This window comes from Festucalex cinctus, chromosome 18 (genome assembly GCF_051991245.1).
Source record: "Festucalex cinctus isolate MCC-2025b chromosome 18, RoL_Fcin_1.0, whole genome shotgun sequence".
Taxonomy (NCBI): domain Eukaryota; kingdom Metazoa; phylum Chordata; class Actinopteri; order Syngnathiformes; family Syngnathidae; genus Festucalex; species Festucalex cinctus.
Genome location: NC_135428.1, coordinates 23,985,115 through 24,006,451, shown reverse-complemented (window position 1 = coordinate 24,006,451; position 21,337 = coordinate 23,985,115). Strand labels below are relative to the sequence as shown.

At 39.4% G+C, this 21,337-nt stretch overlaps 1 protein-coding gene across 9 annotated transcripts in view; it reads right to left on the bottom strand.

Annotated features, from left to right (window-relative positions):
* Positions 1-21,337, bottom strand: part of dscama (Down syndrome cell adhesion molecule a) — a 703,869-nt gene that overhangs the window by 281,854 nt on the left and 400,678 nt on the right. For all 9 annotated transcript variants that reach the window (XM_077504141.1, XM_077504132.1, XM_077504133.1 and 6 more), the window contains one exon: positions 4,487-4,765. In XM_077504141.1, the coding sequence (XP_077360267.1) occupies positions 4,487-4,765 (279 nt within the window). The remainder of the gene's footprint in view (positions 1-4,486; positions 4,766-21,337) is intronic.

Sequence of the window (21,337 nt, the reverse complement as noted above, 5' to 3'; positions counted from 1 at the left end):
GCTAATTGCATGTTTGCTAAAATCATAAACACGTCATCTCCAGGCTTTTTTTTATTTTTTTGTATTTTTTTTTATTATTTTTTTTTATCAAGGGTCGAACATTTTCTCTCATTTCTACTATCTAAGCGATTGTTTGGAAGCACACTTTCAATAGGTGGTCTGGGTTCACACCAAAGTTTTGAATTCTGTGTTTACAGCAGTTTGATTCAGCAAATTAAAGAGTGGGAGTGGGAAAGCGGCCTCAGGTGCACTTAGACTGGGCTAGTTCTGTTGTATCCTGTATCCTGTGTGATTATGCTGCATTCAAGGATGGTCTGGAGTCGAAATTTTCCAAGTTCAAACCAGGAAGTGTGTCCGGGAACTCAGAAAATCCACTTGCGAAGTCGGAAAAAAAAGGACCCCGTCTTCACCGACGGACTGCAATGTGACGTCACTCTACAATGGCGACTAGTGACGTGTCGGTCGCGAACGAGCCGGTACAAAGAGTGGACTGTAACAATGAGTCAAGTTAGAAGACACACCACCGTGCTCTTTGAGGGTCAATTTCAAAATAAAAGCCTACCAACCCTATTGCATTGACGTCCATGTATTAGTAGCCATTTATTTTGGTTGGCCTTCAGGAGGCAGCGCATGGTGGCGAACTTGACTCATCTTCACACTTGATCCGAACGAGATGGCTCACGCCGTTGCACTGCTAATTACAACTTGCGCTTGCGCCCAGTGAATGAATGTTTTTTTGTTTTGTTTTTTTCTCTTAACAAGAAAACGCTTTAAAGTTGATTGCATTTGTATTGCATTGGTTGCAGTGTCGAGCCCTGCTGTCCAGTCGGATTTTTCACCATCCATCCGGTTGTGGCCTGCCCCGCTCCAGTCGACCTCATGGTGCCTCGGGCAGGCTCCGGCGGCTTGAGGGCTGTCCGGTAGGTGGCTCTGGAGGGGCTGCGCTCGCCTTGTTGGACCGCGGTCGACGGTTCCCCTTTTTGGTGGAGGTTCTTATGCATGCCAGACCCATCACACCAGGATCTACTGAAATTCAAACATAATTTGTTTCTCCCTACCACTGCTCGCTGAATCAGAAGAGGCTGGTGTCTGTGGATCTCACTCTGCTTCATCTATCCTTCCTTCCTTCCTCTCTTTAGTTTTTCCTCTGGTCAGGTGAGATCTCCTCAATCTGTTGGAATTTAGAGGTTTCTGGGGTTGGTGAAAGAGGTCTGGTTTTGTAACCATGTGGGTGGTCGGTGGTGTCTGGTTGGTGCTGGATTTCACTTTGATTCATCTTTCTTTTCCTTTGATCTTTGCTCTGGTCTCCTGCGCTTCTGAATTTCACGTCTCTGGCGAGACTCTGAAGTACCCGGTTAAGGTGAAGGGTAATGGGATTTTTATTCGGTTTCAGGTGAACGATTGAGTACAAATTCACACACAAGCACACACATGCGCACATTAAAAGAAAAAAAAAGAGAGCAATGATGATTATGTTGAATCGGTAAGACTGACGAATTAACAATTCTGAGCTCTTAAAAAAAAAAAAATTAGCTCACATATAGGGATGGGTACCTTTCGCATTTGAACCGGTACTGTCGCTATACTCGGGACGTGGGAATCGATACCGGTACTCAACAGTACCAATTTTCTGTACTTTTGTACTCTCTCTCTCTCTCTCTCTCTCTCTCTCTCTCCCTCTCTCTCTCTCTCTCTCTCTCTCTCTCTCTCTCTCTCTCTCTCTCTCTCTCTCTCTCTCTCTCTCTCTTTTGCGATGGTGTGACCGTTTACATTCCAGCATGATTCCATTTGGTAGGTGAAGACCGCCGCCAACACCTGCCTCTCAGCCGTGCGCTGATTGTGCGGAGACATTACAAGCTTCTGCCCGGCGTTGAGGTTTTCATACTTCATAAACCATATTTGTTTAGCTTGGCGGTGCAAAAATCTCACTCGTTTCCAAACCCGGAAATGTAGGCATCCCCCGCGCCGTGCACTGGCCAGGACCAGGTGGCAGACCGTGACGGCAGTGGTGGCGACTGTTGGTCTCTCAGCCAAGCCACCGCCGGAACCCGTTGCTACCGCCGGCCTGGCTCCCGCACCGTCAGCCTCGTTCTTTGCATGTGCAATCCTGTGCGAGTGGGTGACTTTAGTACGTTGGTGCATGCATAATGTTACGTTCAATTGCGCCATGGAAAATTGTCAACTCTTCCACTAAGACGTGCTTCAGAACCAAAACATGGCACAGTTTGATTTTACATGAATGGGTGCTCGGACGTACCGACCCAAATCGGTCCATACCACAAAAAGTACCGCTTTCGGTACCCATCCCTACTCAATATAACATATTATTGTCAAGAAATGTTTAAGGTTGACTTTCCCTTTAAGTCTGTCATCCAGACTCACTTATTTATTTATTTAAACGGAAAAGATATAACCTGACCCGACTTCCAGCTTTGACACGGCGGGAGAATACTTATATACATGACTGAATACCTCCTCCTATCTCATCTTGTTCATCAGCAAACGGGCGCCGCCATTCACGGATTGATGAATCTTCAGTAAGTATTGATTCTGGGCAGTTGCGAGACTCGGATTTGTCAAAAAATGCTGTGTCTAATCGAAGGAGTCGGTTGAGTTGAGACAGCTTTCAATGTGTTGACGTCACTGTTTCGCTCCTGACCGGCGAATATGGCTGCGAGCAGTAGCAATCATGGTGTCTCAACTAATGCATTCTGGAAGCTATTACAAGCATGCTTTTGTAACAATTATTGCCCCATCACATCACACTCTCATGTTTTTCATAGTAAACGCTCTGCAGTTCTACCACATTCCATGACTTGGGGTCTTAATTTAGATGAAGCCTGTATCACCCAACCACAGACTCAACTCTTTGAAGCCAACCAAAGCAGACCACAAAGGAGTGTAACAGTTCACAAGCAACTTGTTCAGGGTGTATCCCACCTACTGCCGAAGCAGCTGGGATAGGCTCCAGCACCCCCCGCAACCCTTGTGAGGAGCAAGCGGTGAAGAAAATGGATGGATGTGTAACAATAGTGAAATAAATGCATATTTTGTAAACTCTATTCCGCCCCAGTCATCTGTGTTCGAGTGGATTATTATTCTTTTACTGTATTAATACAACAAACCATGAATATTGAATGTATTGACTTTAGATTATGCACGCTTGATAGGATTTTTAGCGTTTATTTTACTCCTATCAAAGTCAACGTGGTGCCCCTAGAGATTGCTGAGGTAATTACAACTCAGTACCGTCCAAATTATTCATTCGTCAAAACGACGACCCATTTTTGCTACTCTTTAATACAAACATTGTAACAAAAATGTGTTTGGATGCAGTTTGTTTCTTAAGATATATTTGCTGGTATTGCCTAGGTACTGGTAAACATCTAAACCAGGACTGCTCAAGTCCAGTGTAACAGGACAGATTAACCCCAATGCTTTAACCCAGGGGTTAAAGCGTCCTCGGACCACACCGGGGGTTAAAGCCGGGTTAGGGTACTCTAACAAATATTGGGAAAAGGCATCAATCACATTCCTTCAAGATTATAGCTATAGTTTATTTATACATACAAAAAAATAATAATAATACGTGTAGACTTCTAGAGTGGTGTATAAAAAATATATTGGAAAAAAATAAAATAAATTAATTGCTGAATATTGTTGGAGGGGGGGGGGGGGGGGGGGGGTAATCTGTCCTACGACCCTTTAACCCCCAGGAATTAATCTGTCCTAGGACACTTTAATCCCGGGTTAAAGTGTCGGTAGGGTTAATCTGTCCTGTTCCTCGAGAGCCACTATTAGCCTGTTTTCCATGTTTCACACCTCCACCACACCTGATTCATGATCACAATCGTTATCACGGTTGTGCAAAGCCCCCTGATGAGTTGATGATTTGATTCAGATGTGTTGGATTAGGGATGCACGGAAAACTGGTTGGATAGCGGCTTTCGAGGACCAGACTTGGGCACTTCTGATCTACACAATGTGAAACGACAACATTTTTTTACTAAAAAAAATAATAAAATACTGTGCATGTAATTGTTAACAACTACATTTCGTAAAGTAAGCAGTTTTTGACGGCATGGTGTCTCGTTCCCAGATCAGTTTAACATAGATGCCACATGATGGCGCCAAATAATACTTGTATTCCTTTGGCCTGAGCACAAACTCAGTGAACAGGTGAGTTCATCATAGGTTAAAAAATATTAATTTGGGAATGCCGGACCAAGGATATGCAGGAGTTCACGATTAACCAAGCTTTTAAATGTAAGCCTTTTAGCCATTGCTTTTAAGACCCCCTCTATAATCCCCTCAAAATTGTATGAAAACTTGTACATTGTGAAAAGGTGGGTAACTGGTCTGCACATTCGTGTGCTATGTAGAAAGAACATTCATCAATTTTTAGCAATGCCTTCAAATCATTTGCTGGAAAAGCTCATGGTGGTGGTATGAATATGAAAAAGAACCCCAATCGCTTGGCACTGACCTATCACCAGGAGCCTGCCAACCACCTCAGCATTGCCATAGCCGTTCCACACTTCACAGACATATGTGCCTGTGTCGCTGGGTTGGGCTCTCTCTATGAGCAGCCCTGTCACACTTTGTCGATATCTTGTGTCAGGCTCCAGCGGCCGGTTGTCCTTCAGCCAGCGGTACTTGGGTGCAGGGTGACCAGAGGCCTTGCACGGCAGCTCCACTCGATGAGAAGCCATCACCTCACGCCGTTCAAAGCTGTCCAGGATGTGTGGCGCTGAGTTGGTGGGATCTACGAGAAGAAGCAATATGAGCTTGGACTTGCCGTTACCTCACAGATGAGGTGTAAAAGCTTTATGAGCAGTTATAAAATCTGTCAGACTATCGTCAGTAGCTGGCTTTCTTCCTTCGTTTTGTATTACAGTTTTTTGATTATGATTGCTTTAGCACGAATTCGAATACACAATTCGGACTTTGAAAACACTGCACACAGAGCACAACCACACACACGAGATCCAGAACATCTCTCTTCCTGTTCAAAATGAATCACTCTTGTAAAAACTATATACACATTAGGGGTGTCACGATACCAGAAATTTAGTAGTCGATGCCGATACCATTGAAATTCGACGATTCCCGATGCCATTTCAATACCATGGTAAAAATAGAAAATAAATAATAAATCCCATGTACTTCAACATACACTCCTTTATTAGAAGTGAACAAACAACGATACTGTGTGCTTAAACAGAACAATTGGCATGTGGCTTTAAAGCATTAAAATAAAATACTGTGTATTAAAGTATTAAACAATAGAGTAAACAATAAAATAAAATACTGTGCCGATAACCGCTAATTTCCTGTTTGTATGGTTGTTGTTGTTTTTTTAATATTTAATATAGCCTTCATATAATCTGCAATTTGTGCATCCAGGATGTCGCGGTTGTGTGTGTGTGCGTGCGTATGCGTGCAAAGGGGCGTCACTAGACTTAATACTGTACTGGGGCACAAATAATTCACGAGAGAGAAATATTTATTTCAGTAAACATCTGCAAACTGAACATTTACAAAAGTAAAAAATAAAATAAAATAAAATAAAGCACCCCTACATCTCTGGGTTCTTTTTTTTCCATAGTAGAAGGCAGAGGTGGGAGTAAGTCATTGTTTTGCAAGTCACAAGTAAGGCCCAAGTCAAGACTGTCAAAGCCCAAGTCAAGACTGACAAGTCCCGAGTCAAGACTGACAAGTCCCGAGTCAAGACTGACAAGTTTCAAGCGAGTAGTCCTATACTTTGAGTTTCAAGTCCTTTCGAGTCTTTTTAACAACATCGTAGATTATATTTAGTTCAGGTGACCATTATAGTAGGAGGTCAGGGAGTGAACCCTGACTGGTGCATCAGATTGCTGTGTTTGCATTGTATTACCAGTGAGATTACAGTCTCATTAATTACACAGTGGCCAACGATAATTAGACAATAAACAACTGACATTATTACGTACTGTTCTCTGTTCAACTTCAGATGTTGAACAAAATTTGAAGTTGTTTGAATCTTGGACATTCTGCAATTCATTTTTTTTGTTCACCACCACATAGTTTTTGTACCCAAACAACTAGTGGTGCAACGGATTACAAAAGTCACGGATCAGATTGTTTAAAAGAAAATAATAATAATCATAAATAATCATATGAATAGAACTTTGTCTTAATTTATTTTTAGAAAACGTTTTTGCCCATTATTAGGGCCCGAGCAGCGACCGCTGCGAGGTCCCTATTGTATTTCGTTCGAATTATTATTATTAGGGCCCGAGCAGCGACCGCTGCGAGGTCCCTCTTGTTTTTGTAAGAATTATTAGGGCCCGAGCAGCGACCGCTGCGAGGTCCCTATTGTTTTTGTAAAAATTATTATTATTATTATTATTATTAGGGCCCGAGCAGCGACCGCTGCGAGGTCCCTCTTGTTTTTGTAAGAATTCTTCTTCTTCTTCTTCTTCTTTATTCTCCGCAAACGATCGCATTTTTGAGGACCTAAACATTTACGAAAACTCACCGAAATTTGCACACTCTTCGGGCCCGGCGAAAAATTTGATATTCTGATGTTGTCATAACAACGAGACTCTATAGCGCCCCCTCGCATAAAAAAATAAAAACCAATCCCGGCACGCTTGACCTAGAGCTACGAAAATTGGCAGGCAAGTGTAACACCCCAAGACGCACAAAAAAGTCAGTGGAAGCCATTTCCTAAAATGTACAGGAAGTGAGCTATGAATTTTTGAATGTCCAATTTTGGCCCATTTTGGCACATTCACTGTGGTCATACCCCCTTTGCAAATATTTTTCAGCCAGTTGACTTCAAACTTGCCATGTATCATCTCAAGACCCGAGACAACAACTGGGCAAAAAAATCTTAACTTTTTGAAATACTATATGACGGGGGCGGGGCATCAAATATTGCCTTTCAAATTTCATTTGTCCAGAAAGACAAAATGCTTAATAACTCCCATGTACAAGCTCCAAAAAATCTCAAACTTCTCATGCAACTTAATAGTCACGGCCTGAAAACATCTATATGATAAAATTGAGTTACATATATAGCGCCACCTAGTGGTGACAATAAATGTCATACTTTACGTTTTTAGCTACTGTGCCAAGCTCTTTGAAGGGATCCAAGTGAAAAATGGTCAGAAAAGCCTTAAGATGTTGATCATGCCCCACACCGAATATTGTAACTTTTCACCAAAGGGCGTGGCCGCTATGGTGCCGCAAAGTGTGGTAATTTTTCGTGTCAATAAAAGCTGCTTTAACTTGACCCAGATGATCCTATCTTCTCAAAATTTCACACATTTGATGAGAGTCCAGCCCTTAAGACATCTACGAACTTAAATTTCATCTTACTGATAGCGCCACCTACTGGCAATTTTCTTTCTGACGATTTTTCTTCAATGCTTTTCTCCAACCACATAAACTGCACCTACCTCATATTTGCTCAGATGAGGGTTTCGGTCTTCATGATGTCACAGCACGAAGTTTGTGAGTTTTCGCAAATCACTGTGGGCGTGGCTAAGCGCTGTCCGCCAAGAAAACAACACCAATTTTGAGGGCCTAAACCAGCGCAGAAACACATGAAACTTGGCACACACATCTGGCCTGGCAAAATGAGCAATGTTTTATCCTGGATTGTGCTATTTTTACAAAAATGACTCAATAGTGCCCCCTAGAAATTTTTAATGAAGCAGCCCCGGTTGTACGTTTAAGCAAGATCTACGAAAATTTTTAGGTGTATGAGGGAGCCCAAGACCTACAAAAAAGTCTCTTGGACCCATATGCTGAAATGAACAGGAAGTGAGCTACGAATTTTGTAATGTCCCATTTTTTACGATTTTAGCAAATTTACAGGGGGGATACTTTTGTCCACTTCTCCTACACGTTTCATCCGACTGACTTCAGACTTGACCTGGGCCATGTCAAGACCTGAGCCAACGACAGGGGAAAAAATCTTGACTTTTCGAAATACTATATGATGAGGGCGGGGCATCAAAATTTGTGTTTCACAATGAAAAAGGATATGCTAAATAACTCCCCGGTACATTCTCCAAACAATCCCAAACTTGACATGTATGTTTATAGTCAAGGCCTGAAGCTATCTCTATGACAACATTCAGTTATATATGCAGCGCCACCAAGGCCTTGAGGCATGAAAAAAAAATACCCCACTTACGGTATTTTTACAAAAATTGTAAACTCATTCTCAGTGTGATAACTAAGTCATTTATGAATATTCTTTTACTTTCCACCACTCAAAATGTTCACTGGCATCAGACCTATCCAAACATATGTATTTTTTATTTAGTTTTATTTATTTTTGATAGCCTCTATGGACGTTAAAAGCAGTATCGTGAATGAAGGATATGCTTAATAACTCCCCGGTGCATGCTTCAAAAAATCCCAAACTTGACATGAATATTTATAGTCAAGGCGTGAAGGTATCTCTATGACAACATTCAGTTAGAAATACAACGCCACCTAGTCCTTGAGGCATAAAAAAAAACAAAAAACAAAAACCCCACTTACGGTATTTTGAACAAAATTTGTGAACTCATTATAAGTGTAATAACTAAGTCATTTATGAATATTCTTTTACTTTTTCCACTACTCAAGACGTTCACTGGTATCAGACCGATCCAAACATATGTACTTTTTTATTTTGTTTTATTTATTTTTGATAGCCTCTATGGACAATAAAAGCAACATCGTGCAATGAGTACGAGCGATGACGATGGCGATGAATACCAATCAGGTCACCTCATTCCCAAAAAATAAAAAAGGACGCTGATTTTTGCAGATCTTAACAATCACCAAAACCCATTGAGCTTGACACACACATCACACCTGGCAAAAAAAATCCACATGTAAAGGTTTATCATGCCATGTTAAAAGAAATTTTGCTCCTAATGTGCCAGTACAACCAATGTGCGAGTACCCCAACATGCAAGTACCCAACGTGCAAATACCCCAATGTGGCCCGGGCTGCGAGGGCCCTTTATAGCTGCTCGCAGCTCTAGTTATTCTTCTTCTTCTTCTTCTTCTTCTTTATTCTCCGCAAACGATCGCGATTTTGGGTACCTAAACATTCACGAAAACTCACTGAACTTTGCACACTCCTCAGGCCCGGCGAAAAATTTGATATTATTAAGTCGTCATAACAATGCGACTCGATAGCGCCCCCTAGCGTAGAAAAATAAAAACCAAGCCCGGCACGTTTGAGCTAGAGCAACAAAAATTGGCAGGCACGTGTAGCACCCCGAGACGCACAAAAAAGTCTATTGGGACCATGTAGCTAAAATGTACAGGAAGTGAGCTATGAATTTTTTTCTGTCCAATTTTGGCTTATTTTGGCACATTCACTGTGGTCATGCTTTTTCCCCCTTTGCAAACATTTTTCATCCAATTGACTTCAAACTTGGCATTTATCATCTCAAGACCTGAGAACAACTGGGCAAAACATCTTGCCTTTTTGAAATACTATATGACGGGGGCGGGGCATCAAATATTGCCTTTAAAATTTCATTTGTCCAGAAAGAGCAAATGCTTAATAACTCCCATGTTCAAGCTCCAAAAAATCTCAAACTTCTCAGGCAACGTAATAGTCACGGCCTGAAAACATCTATATGATAAAATTCAGTTATACATATAGCGCCACCTAGTGGTTACAATAAATGTCATACTTTACGTTTTTAGCTACTGTGCTGAGCTTGTTGAAGGGATCCATTTGAAAATTGGTCAGAAAAGCCTTAAGATGTTGATCATGCCCCACACCGAATATTGTAACTTTTCACCAAAGGGCGTGGCCGCTACGGTGCCGCAAAGTCTAAAGATTTTTCGTGACAATAAAAGCTGCATTAACTTGACCGAGATGATCCTATCTTCTCAAAATTTCACACATTTGATGAGAGTCCAGCCCTAAAGACATCTATGAACTTATATTTCATCTTACTGATAGCGCCAACTAGTGGCAATTTTTTTTCTTACGAATTTTCTTCTACGTTTTTCTCCAAACACGTTAACTGGACCTACCTCATATTTGCTCAGATGAGGGATTCGGCCTTCATGATGTCACAACACGAAGTTTGTGAGTTTTCGCGAATCGCTGTGGGCGTGGCTAAGCACTGTTCGCCAAGAAAACAACGCCAGTTTTGAGGGTCTAAACATGCGCAGAAACTCATGAAACTTGGCACACACATCTGTCCTGGTAAAATGAACAATATTTTATTGTTGATTGTGCTATTTTTACAAAAATGACTCAATAGCGCCCCCTAGGAATTTTTAATGAAGCAGCCCCGGTTGTACGTTTAAGCAAGATCTATGAAAATTTTTAGGTGTATGAGGGAGCCCAAGACCTACAAAAAAGTCTCTTGGACCCATATGCTAAAATGAACAGGAAGTGAGGTAAGAATTTTTGAATGTCCCATTTTTCACGATTTTTGCACATTCACAGGGGGCAGACTTTTGCCCACTTCTCCTACACGTTTCATCTGACTGAGTTAAGACTTGACCTGGACAATGTCAAGACCTGAGCCAACGACAGGGGGAAAAATCTTGACTTTTCGAAATACTATATGATGAAGGCGGGGCATCAAAATTTGTGTTTCGCACTGAAAAAGGATTTGCTTAATAACTCCCCGGTACATGCTCCAAAAAATCCCAAACTTGACATGTATGTTTATCGTCAAGGCCTGAAGCTATCTCTATGACAACATTCAGTTATATATGCAGCGTCACCTAGCCCTTGAGGCATAAAAAAAAAATACCCCACATACGGTATTTTGTACAAAAAATGTAAACTCATTCTAAGTGTGATAACTAAGTCATTTATGAATATTCTTTTAGTTTCCACCACTCAAAATGTTCACTGGCTTCACACCGATCCAAACGTATGTACGTTTCCATTTTGTTTTATTCATTTTTGATTGCCCCTTTGGACAATAAAAGTAACATTGTGCAATGAGTATAACGAGCGATGATGTATATATTCACTTTTACAAAAAATACCAATCAGGGCAACTCATTGCCTAAAAATAAATAAGGACGCTGATTTTTGCAGGTCTTAACAATCACCAAAACCCGTTGAGCTTGACACACACTGGCAAAAAAAATATTCTACATGTAAACGTTTATTATGCCATTTTCAAAGAAATTTTGCTTCCAATATGCCAGTACCCCAACGTGCCAGTACCCTAACGTGCAAGTACCCCAACGTGCAAGAACCCCAACGTGCAAGGACCCCAACGTGGCCCGGGCTGCGAGGGCCCTTTATAGCTGCTCGCAGCTCTAGGTAGGGCCCGAGCAGCGACCGCTGCGAGGTCCCTATTGTTTTTGTAAAAATTATTAGGGCCCGAGCAGCGACCGCTGCGAGGTCCCTATTGTTTTTGTAAAAATTATTATTATTATTAGGGCCCGAGCAGCGACCGCTGCGAGGTCCCTATTGTTTTTGTAAAAATTCTTCTTCTTCTTCTTCTTCTTCTTCTTCTTCTTCTTCTTCTTTATTCTCCGCAAACGATCACGATTTTGGGTACCTAAACATTCACGAAAACTCACCAAACTTTGCACACTCCTCAGGCCCGGCGAAAAATTTGATATTATGAAGTCGTCATAACAACGCGACTCTATAGCGCCCCCTAGCATAGAAAAATAAAAACCAAGCCCGGCACGTTTGAGCTAGAGCAACAAAAATTGGCAGGCACGTGTAGCACCCCGAGACGCACAAAAAAAGTCTATTGGGACCATGTAGCTAGAATGTACAGGAAATGAGCTATGAATTTTTTTATGTCCAATTTTGGCCTATTTTGGCACATTCACTGTGGTCATGCTTTTTCCCCCTTTGCAAACATTTTTCATCCAATTGACTTCAAACTTGGCATTTATCATCTCAAGACCTGAGAGAACAACTGGGCAAAAAGTCTTGCCTTTTCGAAATACTATATGATGGGGGCGGGGCATCAAATATTGCCTTTAAAATTTCATTTGTCCAGAAAGAGCAAATGCTTAATAACTCCCATGTTCAAGCTCCAAAAAATCTCAAACTTCTCAGGCAATGTAATAGTCACGGCCTGAAAACATCTATATGACAAAATTCAGTTATACATATAGCGCCACCTAGTGGTTACAATAAATGTCATACTTTACGTTTTTAGCTACTGTGCTGAGCTCGTTGAAGCGATCCAGTTGAAAATTGGTCAGAAAAGCCTTAAGATGTTGATGATGCCCCACACCGAATATTGTAACTTTTCGCCAAAGGGCGTGGCCGCTACGGTGACGCAAAGTCTGAAGATTTTTCGTGACAATAAAAGCTGCATTAACTTGACCGAGGTGATCCTATCTTCTCAAAATTTCACACATTTGATGAGAGTCCAGCTCTAAAGACATCTACTAACTTACATTTCATCTAACTGATAGCGCCACCTAGTGGCAATTTTTTTTCTTACGAATTTTCTTCTACGTTTTTCTCCAAACACGTTAACTGGACCTACCTCATAGTTGCTCAGATGAGGGTTTCGGCCTTCATGATGTCACAACACGAAGTTTGTGAGTTTTCGCGAATTGCTGTGGGCGTGGCTAAGCGCTGTTCGCCAAGAAAACAACGCCAGTTTTGAGGGTCTAAACATGCACAGAAACTCCTGAAACTTGGCACACACATCTGGCCTGGTAAAATGAGCAATATTTTATTGTTGATTGTGCTATTTTTACAAAAATGACTCAATAGCGCCCCCTCGAAATTTTTAACGAAGCAGCCCCGGTTGTACGTTTAAGCAAGAACGACGAATATTTTTAGGTGTATGAGGGAGCCCGACCTACAAAAAAGTCTCTTGTACCCATATGCTAAAATGAACAGGAAGTGAGCTACGAATTTTTGAATGTCCCATTTTTGACGATTTTTGCACATGCACAGGGGGCAGACTTTTGCCCACTTCTCCTACACGTTTCATCCGACTGAGTTAAGACTTGGCCTGGACCATGTCAAGACCTGACCCAACGACAAGGGGAAAAATTTTGACTTTTCGAAATACTATATGATGAGGGCGGGGCATCAAAATTTGTGTTTCGCAATGAAAAAGGATATGCTTAATAACTCTCCTGTAAATGCTCCAAAAAATCCCAAACTTGACATGTATGTTTATCGTCAAGGCCTGAAGTTATCTCTATGACAACATTCAGTTATATATGCAGCGCCACCTAGCCCTTGAGGCATGAAAAAAAAATACCCCACATACGGTATTTTGTACAAAAAATGTAAACTCATTCTAAGTGTGATAACTAAGTCATTTATGAATATTCTTTTAGTTTCCACCACTCAAAATGTTCACTGGCATCAGACTTATCCAAACATATATATATTTTTATTTATTTTTGATAGCCTCTATGGACATTAAAAGCAATATCGTGAATGAAGGATATGCTTAATAACTCCACGGTACATGCTCCAAAAAAAATCCCACACTTGACATGTATGCTTATAATCAAGGCCTGAAGGTATCTCTATGACAACATTCAGTTATAAATACAGCGCCACCTAGCCCTTGAGGCTTATATAAAAAAAAAATAAAATACCCCACATACGGTATTTTGTACAAAAAATGTACACTCATTCTAAGTGTGATAACTAAGTCATTTATGAATATTCTTTTAGTTTCCACCACTCAAATTGTTCACTGGCTTGACACCGATCCAAACGTATGTACGTTTCCATTTTGTTTTATTCATTTTTGATTGCCCCTTTGGACAATAAAAGTAACATTGTGCAATGAGTACAACGAGCGATGATGTGTATATACACTTTTACAAAAAAATACCAATCAGGGCAACTCATTGCCTAAAAATAAAAAAGGACGCTGATTTTTGCAGGTCTTAACAATCACCAAAACCCGTTGAGCTTGACACACACACTGGCAAAAAAATATTCTACATGTAAACGTTTATTATGCCATTTTCAAAGAAATTTTGCTTCCAATATGCCAGTACCCCAATGTGCCAGTACCCCAACATGCAAGTACCACAACGTGCAAGGACCCCAACGTGGCCCGGGCTGCGAGGGCCCTTTATAGCTGCTCGCAGCTCTAGTTCTTCTTCTTCTTCTTCTTCTTCTTCTTCTTTATTCTCCGCAAACAATCGCGATTTTGGGTACCTAAATATTCACGAAAACTCACCGAACTTTGCACACTCCTCAGGTCCGGCGAAAAATTTGATATTATGAAGTCGTTATAACAACGCGACTCTATAGCGCCCCCTAGCATAGAAAAATAAAAACCAAGACCGGCACGTTTGAGCTAGAGCAACAAAAATTGGTAGGCACGTGTAGCACCCCGAGACGCACAAAAAAAGTCTATTGGGACCATGTAGCTAAAATGTACAGGAAGTGAGCTATGAATTTTTTAATGTCCAATTTTGGCCTATTTTGGCACATTCACTGTGGTCATGCTTTTTCCCCCTATGCAAACATTTTTCATCCCATTGACTTCAAACTTGGCATTTATCATCTCAAGACCTAAGAGAACAGCTGGGCAAAAAGTCTTGCCTTTTCGAAATACTATATGACGGGGGCGGGGCATCAAATATTGCCTTTAAAATTTCATTTGTCCAGAAAGAGCAAATGCTGAATAACTCCCATGTACAAGCTCCAAAAAATCTCAAACTTCTCAGGCAACGTAATAGTCACGGCCTGAAAACATCTATATGACAAAATTCAGTTCTACATATAGCGCCACCTAGTGGTTACAATAAATGTCATACTTTACGTTTTTAGCTACTGTGCTGAGCTCGTTGAAGGGATCCAGTTGAAAATTGGTCAGAAAAGCCTTAAGATGTTGATGATGCCCCACGCCGAATATTGTAACTTTTCGCCAAAGGGCGTGGCCGCTACTGTGACGCAAAGTCTGAAGATTTTTCGTGACAATAAAAGCTGCATTAACTTGACCGAGATGATCCTATCTTCTCAAAATTTCACACATTTGATGAGAGTCCAGCTCTAAAGACATCTACTAACTTACATTTCATCTAACTGATAGCGCCACCTAGTGGCAATTTTTTTTCTTACGAATTTTCTTCTACGTTTTTCTCCAAACACGTTAACTGGACCTACCTCATATTTGATCAGATGAGGGTTTCGGCCTTCATGATGTCACAACACGAAGTTTGTGAGTTTTCGCGAATTGCTGTGGGCGTGGCTAAGCGCTGTTCGCCAAGAAAACAACGCCAGTTTTGAGGGTCTAAACATGCACAGAAACTCCTGAAACTTGGCACACACATCTGGCCTGGTAAAATGAGCAATATTTTATTGTTGATTGTGCTATTTTTAAAAAAAATGACTCAATAGCGCCCCCTCGAAATTTTTAACGAAGCAGCCCCGGTTGTACGTTTAAGCAAGAACGACGAATATTTTTAGGTGTATGAGGGAGCCCAAGACCTACAAAAAAGTCTCTTGTACCCATATGCTAAAATGAACAGGAAGTGAGCTACGAATTTTTGAATGTCCCATTTTTGACGATTTTTGCACATTCACAGGGGGCAGACTTTTGCCCACTTCTCCTATACGTTTCATCCGACTGAGTTAAGACTTGGCCTGGACCATGTCAAGACCTGAGCCAACGACAGGGGGAAAAATTTTGACTTTTCGAAATACTATATGATGAGGGCGGGGCATCAAAATGTGTGTTTCGCAATGAAAAATGATATGCTTCAAGGCAGATTAGATTCACATGGCAACACTCACACAAGGACTACATTTCCCATCGCGAGATGCTGTGACTATCGCGTGACCGGTAGCGAGACTGGGAAAATCTAACATGGCGGCGCTCTGCTGCTAAAATAGAATTAGCTTTATATTTCTAATTAAACCCGAATTTAATGATTAGATAAATTCGATTTTTTTCTTTTCTAAGAAAGATCGGAAATATTATCCAGTGTGGACGACCTCGAACGTTTTATTGACGATTATTTTTATAGCTGCGCGATGGATGATCTGGCGGCTAGTCGGGATAATCCTTCGAAAAAAAAAAGGAAAAATGACTCGTCAACAGACACGGACGATTTAGCAACCGCCGACGTATCGGTGAGTATGCTGGATTCCATAAATAAAAAACTTGACGTCCTCTGTCTTAGCCGCGAGGACGTCAAAGAATTAAAGGCAAGTTTGGAATTCGTTAGCCAACAGGTAAGCGATCTCCAACGCGATAACTCCGAGCTACGCTCCTCTCTCGTCGCTGTCACAGCCGAGTTGGAGACGATTAAAAAGGAAAATAAAATGCTAAAGGAAACGGTCTTAGATGTTCAATCCCGTAGTATGCGGGAAAATCTAATATTCTCAGGTATATCCGAAAATTCTCCAGATAATCCAGAGAGTGAGATAAAAAAATTCATGACATCATCGCTAAAGATCCCACAGGAGACGGTAAATAATATCTCTTTTCACCGTGTACACCGGCTCGGAGCTCGTAAGGGCAATAAGCCCCGTCCTATTATTGCTAAGTTCGAACATTTTAAACATAAAGAATTGGTAAAAAGTAAAGGACGGGAGCTCAAAGGGACATCTTTCGGGATGAATGATCAATTCCCAAGAGAGATAAACGAGCGGCGAAAAGTACTGTTTCCTATAATGAAACAAAATAGACAGGAGGGTAAACGGACTTCGATGGTCGTTGATAAATTATATATCGACGGCCAGCTATTCCGAAACCCAACCTCGACCCCTTGGCTGTTCTAACTGACAATTGGTAGAGCCGAGCATTGTGTGATTATTTGACGTATGTATATGTATATGTATGTGTATGTATATGTGTATATATGTATATATATGTATATGTATATGTATGTATATGTATATGTATGGATAATGGGTTACGAAATAGAATATGAATTTATATTATGCATAGGCTATATAGTAATAATAATAATAATAATAATAATATAAAAATATATTCTTAAAAAAAATAAATTAATAATAATAATAATAATCTCGCTTAGGTCACCATTTACTGGTGTATTGTTATGTTGAAACCCCCACAGATTTCCTTCACACTCACTTCCCCCCACGTTTCTTCACTATTATACTTATCTACTTGCTATCTCTCTCTTTATATAAATTATATAAATTGCCTAATTACTCTTTTGCTATCCTACAATATGTTAATATTAATAAGCAGCTTATATAGATGTATACATAAGACTGAGTCTATATTGCTTGTATGCAGAAATTAGTTCTGGTCTCCTGGAATGTGTGTGGCGCTCGCTCCCAGGCAAAAAGAATAAAAATTTTAGACCATCTCTCAAAATTTAAGGCAGATATTTGTCTCCTACAAGAAACCCACTTACAAAAATCAGAAGAAAAATTATTTATAGATAAAAATTTTAGTCAAGTTTACTCTGCCTCCTATAATAGTAGACAAAGAGGTGTCTCTATACTTATACATAAGAATTTATTCTTTACTCTAATTAATGTCTATTCTAAATAATGTATATGATTGATGCGTTACAGTAATGGGTCGATGGGGACGGGTCTCGAATAAGCTTCGGCTTCTACCCGTCAGCCCTTCTTTCGGACGTCAATGTTGCAAATGATGTGATGTGATTGATGTAAACTGTAATGTGTCCGAAAGGAAAAAATGAATAAACTAAACTAAACTAAACTAAATAATATAGTAACAGATTTAGAGGGCCGATATATTATTATCCAGGTAACTATATTTAATAAAGTATATACAATTGGGAATTTATATGCCCCAAATAATGATGACCCTGATTTTTTCCATGAATTTTTCTCTCGGTTACTCGATTTAGCAACAAATTCTACTATTATTATTGGAGGTGATTTTAACACGGTCTTGAACCCGTTAATAGATCGTTCTAATAATACGATATATACAAGGCGATTACGATCCGCTAAAGTAATAGATGAATATATGGAGGATTTTGGCCTCAGCGATGGCTGGAGACTTCAAAACCCAACTAAGAAGGAATTTACTTTCTTCTCTGCTGTGCACCGATCATTCTCAAGAATTTATTTTTTCCTTACAAATAATTCTATTGTTGATAAAACTGCTATAAAAATACATTCTATAATTATAAGTGATCATGCACCAGTCTCCCTCACTCTACAAATTGACTCTACCTTTAAACCTCCACCGATATGGCGTTTTAACATCTCATTACTGAAAGACGTAGAGTTTGATAAAATTATTAGAAGGGAGTGGGCAGATTTTTTGGAAATAAATGACTCTCCAAATATATCTCCATCTCTTCTCTGGGAAGCAGGGAAAGCGGTAATTAGAGGGAAAATTATATCATATTCAACTTATAAAAAGAAACAGGATCAAAAATTAGAAAAATACCTGGAAGATCAAATTAAACAACTAACGGATGAATATGTATTAAACCCAAATAATCAAATATGGATAGAACTACAGAATATAAAAATACAGTTAGATAACATGTTATCTAAAAAGACAGAGTTTATAATACAACAGTTGAGATATAATAATTTTGAACATAATAATAAATCAGGTAAATTCCTGGCAAATCAACTTCAACGGAATCGGGAAAAATCTCTTATAACGGCTATTAAAGATATAAATGGTGAATGCACACAATCACCAGAAGAAATTAACCATATTTTTTATAACTATTATCGAAATCTATACACAGAAATTAATAGACCTAACCCTGAATATATTGAGGAATTCCTAAACAGCTTAAATATACCTCAGTTATCTATTGAACATAAAGATATTCTCGATACCCCGCTTACTATAGATGAGTTGTATCGTGCTTTAGACAGTATGCCTAATGGCAGAGCACCTGGTCCAGACGGCTTTCCGGCTATATTTTTTAAACATTTCTGGTTAATGTTTGCTCCATTATTTCTAAGAGTAGTAACTGAAATTAAAAGTAAAGGTGATATACGTCAAGATATGAATATAGCAGCAATTAAACTTTTATTAAAGCCAGAAAAAGACCCTACCCTCCCGTCAAGTTACCGACCGATATCACTAATTAATACCGATATTAAAATTATCGCTAAGGCCTTGGCATCTCGATTAGAGACGGTAATCTCGACAATTATTCATAGTGATCAAACAGGTTTTATTAAAGGTCGTCATTCTACTAATAATATTAGGAGACTCTTTAACTTGATTAGTATGTCACAGCGGTATGATAAAAAGGCAGTTGTTATTTCGCTGGATGCAGAAAAAGCATTCGATAAAGTTAACTGGTCCTTCCTCTTTGCTGTCTTAAATAAATTCGGCTTCGGGGAGTCATTCATTCAATGGGTCTCAATATTATATGATTCTCCTAAAGCTACAGTTACTACTAATGGGATTACATCACAGAGTTTTACTTTACAAAGGGGAACAAGACAAGGGTGCCCAATTTCTCCTTTATTATTTGCTATATTTATTGAGCCGCTTGCATTAGCTATACGTCAGGATAGACGGATCCAAGGAATCCACTCCGGGACAATAGAACATAAAATTAATCTATATGCCGATGATATATTACTCTATTTAGAAGAACCTGCTATCTCGCTAGGGGAAGCATTTAAATTAATAACTAAATTCTCTCACTTATCAGATTACTCTATTAACTGGACAAAATCAACATTATTACCTATTACAGAAAATTCATGGAATCCTACAAGTCAGGATCCACACTACTCCTTTCCTACAGGTAATTTAAAATACTTAGGTGTTAAAATTTCACCTAAGTTAACTGAATTAACTTCTTTAAATTTTTCACCATTATTGGATAGTATCCGTAGTGACCTGGAGCGCTGGAATAATCTTCCGATCTCTTTAATAGGACGGATAGCTACTATAAAAATGAAAGTTTTACCAAAGATTAATTATTTATTTTCAATGATTCCATTTAAACCTACGTCTAACTGGTTCCAATCGCTGGACTCTGCTATCATAAAATTCTATTGGAATAAAAAAAAAGCCAAAATTAGTCTATCTACTCTTCAGGAAAGTAAATCTAAAGGAGGTTTAGAGGCACCAAACTTTATGTACTATTATTTAGCTAATCAACTACAATATCTTGTGCTATGGACACAACCCAACAGAGATACTAACTGTTGGTTGGAATTGGAGCAGAAGGATTGTAATAATCTTAGACTGTCAGATTTACTCTTTATTACAAAATCAATAAGACGACATAATTGTTTTAAAAACCCAATGATAGCCGCCACCCTGACTGCCTGGTGGAAGGCATTAGAAATTACAAACTCCCAATTGGCGCCCTGTGGGCTCTCTCCCATTTGGCATAACCCCGACTTTCAACTTAATAATCAGTCGTTCCATTTAAGCCTATGGGAGCAGAAAGGAATTACACACCTTCATCATCTTTTCTCAGATAATAAGTTTATATCGTATACAAACTTGGTCCAGAAATATGAAATAAAAAAGGGAAATTTCTTACATTATCTGCAAGTTAAAAATATGGTTAAGAAACAAATCCCAACACTTCAGGATACGCTCCAACTGCCTGTCTTAGCAAAAGATATTATAAAGCTTTCTCCAACAACAATAAAGAAAATATCTAAAATATATAAGTTATTTTTATACACAAATAAAACGTATTTACCGACTTTAAAATGGGAAAAAGACTTGTCTATAGTTCCGGAACCAGACTTTTGGACCCAAATCTGTGAAAATGTATTTAAAATGACCAAACAGACAAATTTGCAACTTATCCAATATAAGATACTTCATAGAACATATATTACACAATATATGATGAAAAAAATGGGACTCTCTGACTCCGACATTTGTCTCCAGTGCTCACAAAACACTGCCGATACTTATCTTCATGCTTTATGGTCATGTACTCCAGTGCTGCATTTCTGGACTAAAATCTTGGAAAAGCTCGCTGATATATTAAACTGTAGGCTTCCTTTATCTCCAAGATTGTGTTTACTAGGTGACTTAACAATAACTGAGCTACCATGTAAACAATCTCAATCTATATTTATAGCCTTTACTATTGCTAAAAAAATAATCCTTGTCAATTGGAAAAATAAACAATCTCTAAATATCGACCACTGGTTAAACTTACTAATAAATTATATCTCAATGGAAAAAATCTCTGCCTTAAATAAAAATCAAGTATCAAGATTTAAACAAATATGGTCTATGTACATAGAATATTTTAATCTCAATTTGGCAACTTAATCCTGCCAAGATTCTGCCTGTTAACGAGAGCCACCACATCGTTACAACTTCTGTTTTCGCTGCTTCTGTATTTGGTATTTTGTATCTGATTGTTTTTATTTTTATATAGTCAGGAACCTAGTTGCTGCTAGTGGGCTCGAGCATACCACACT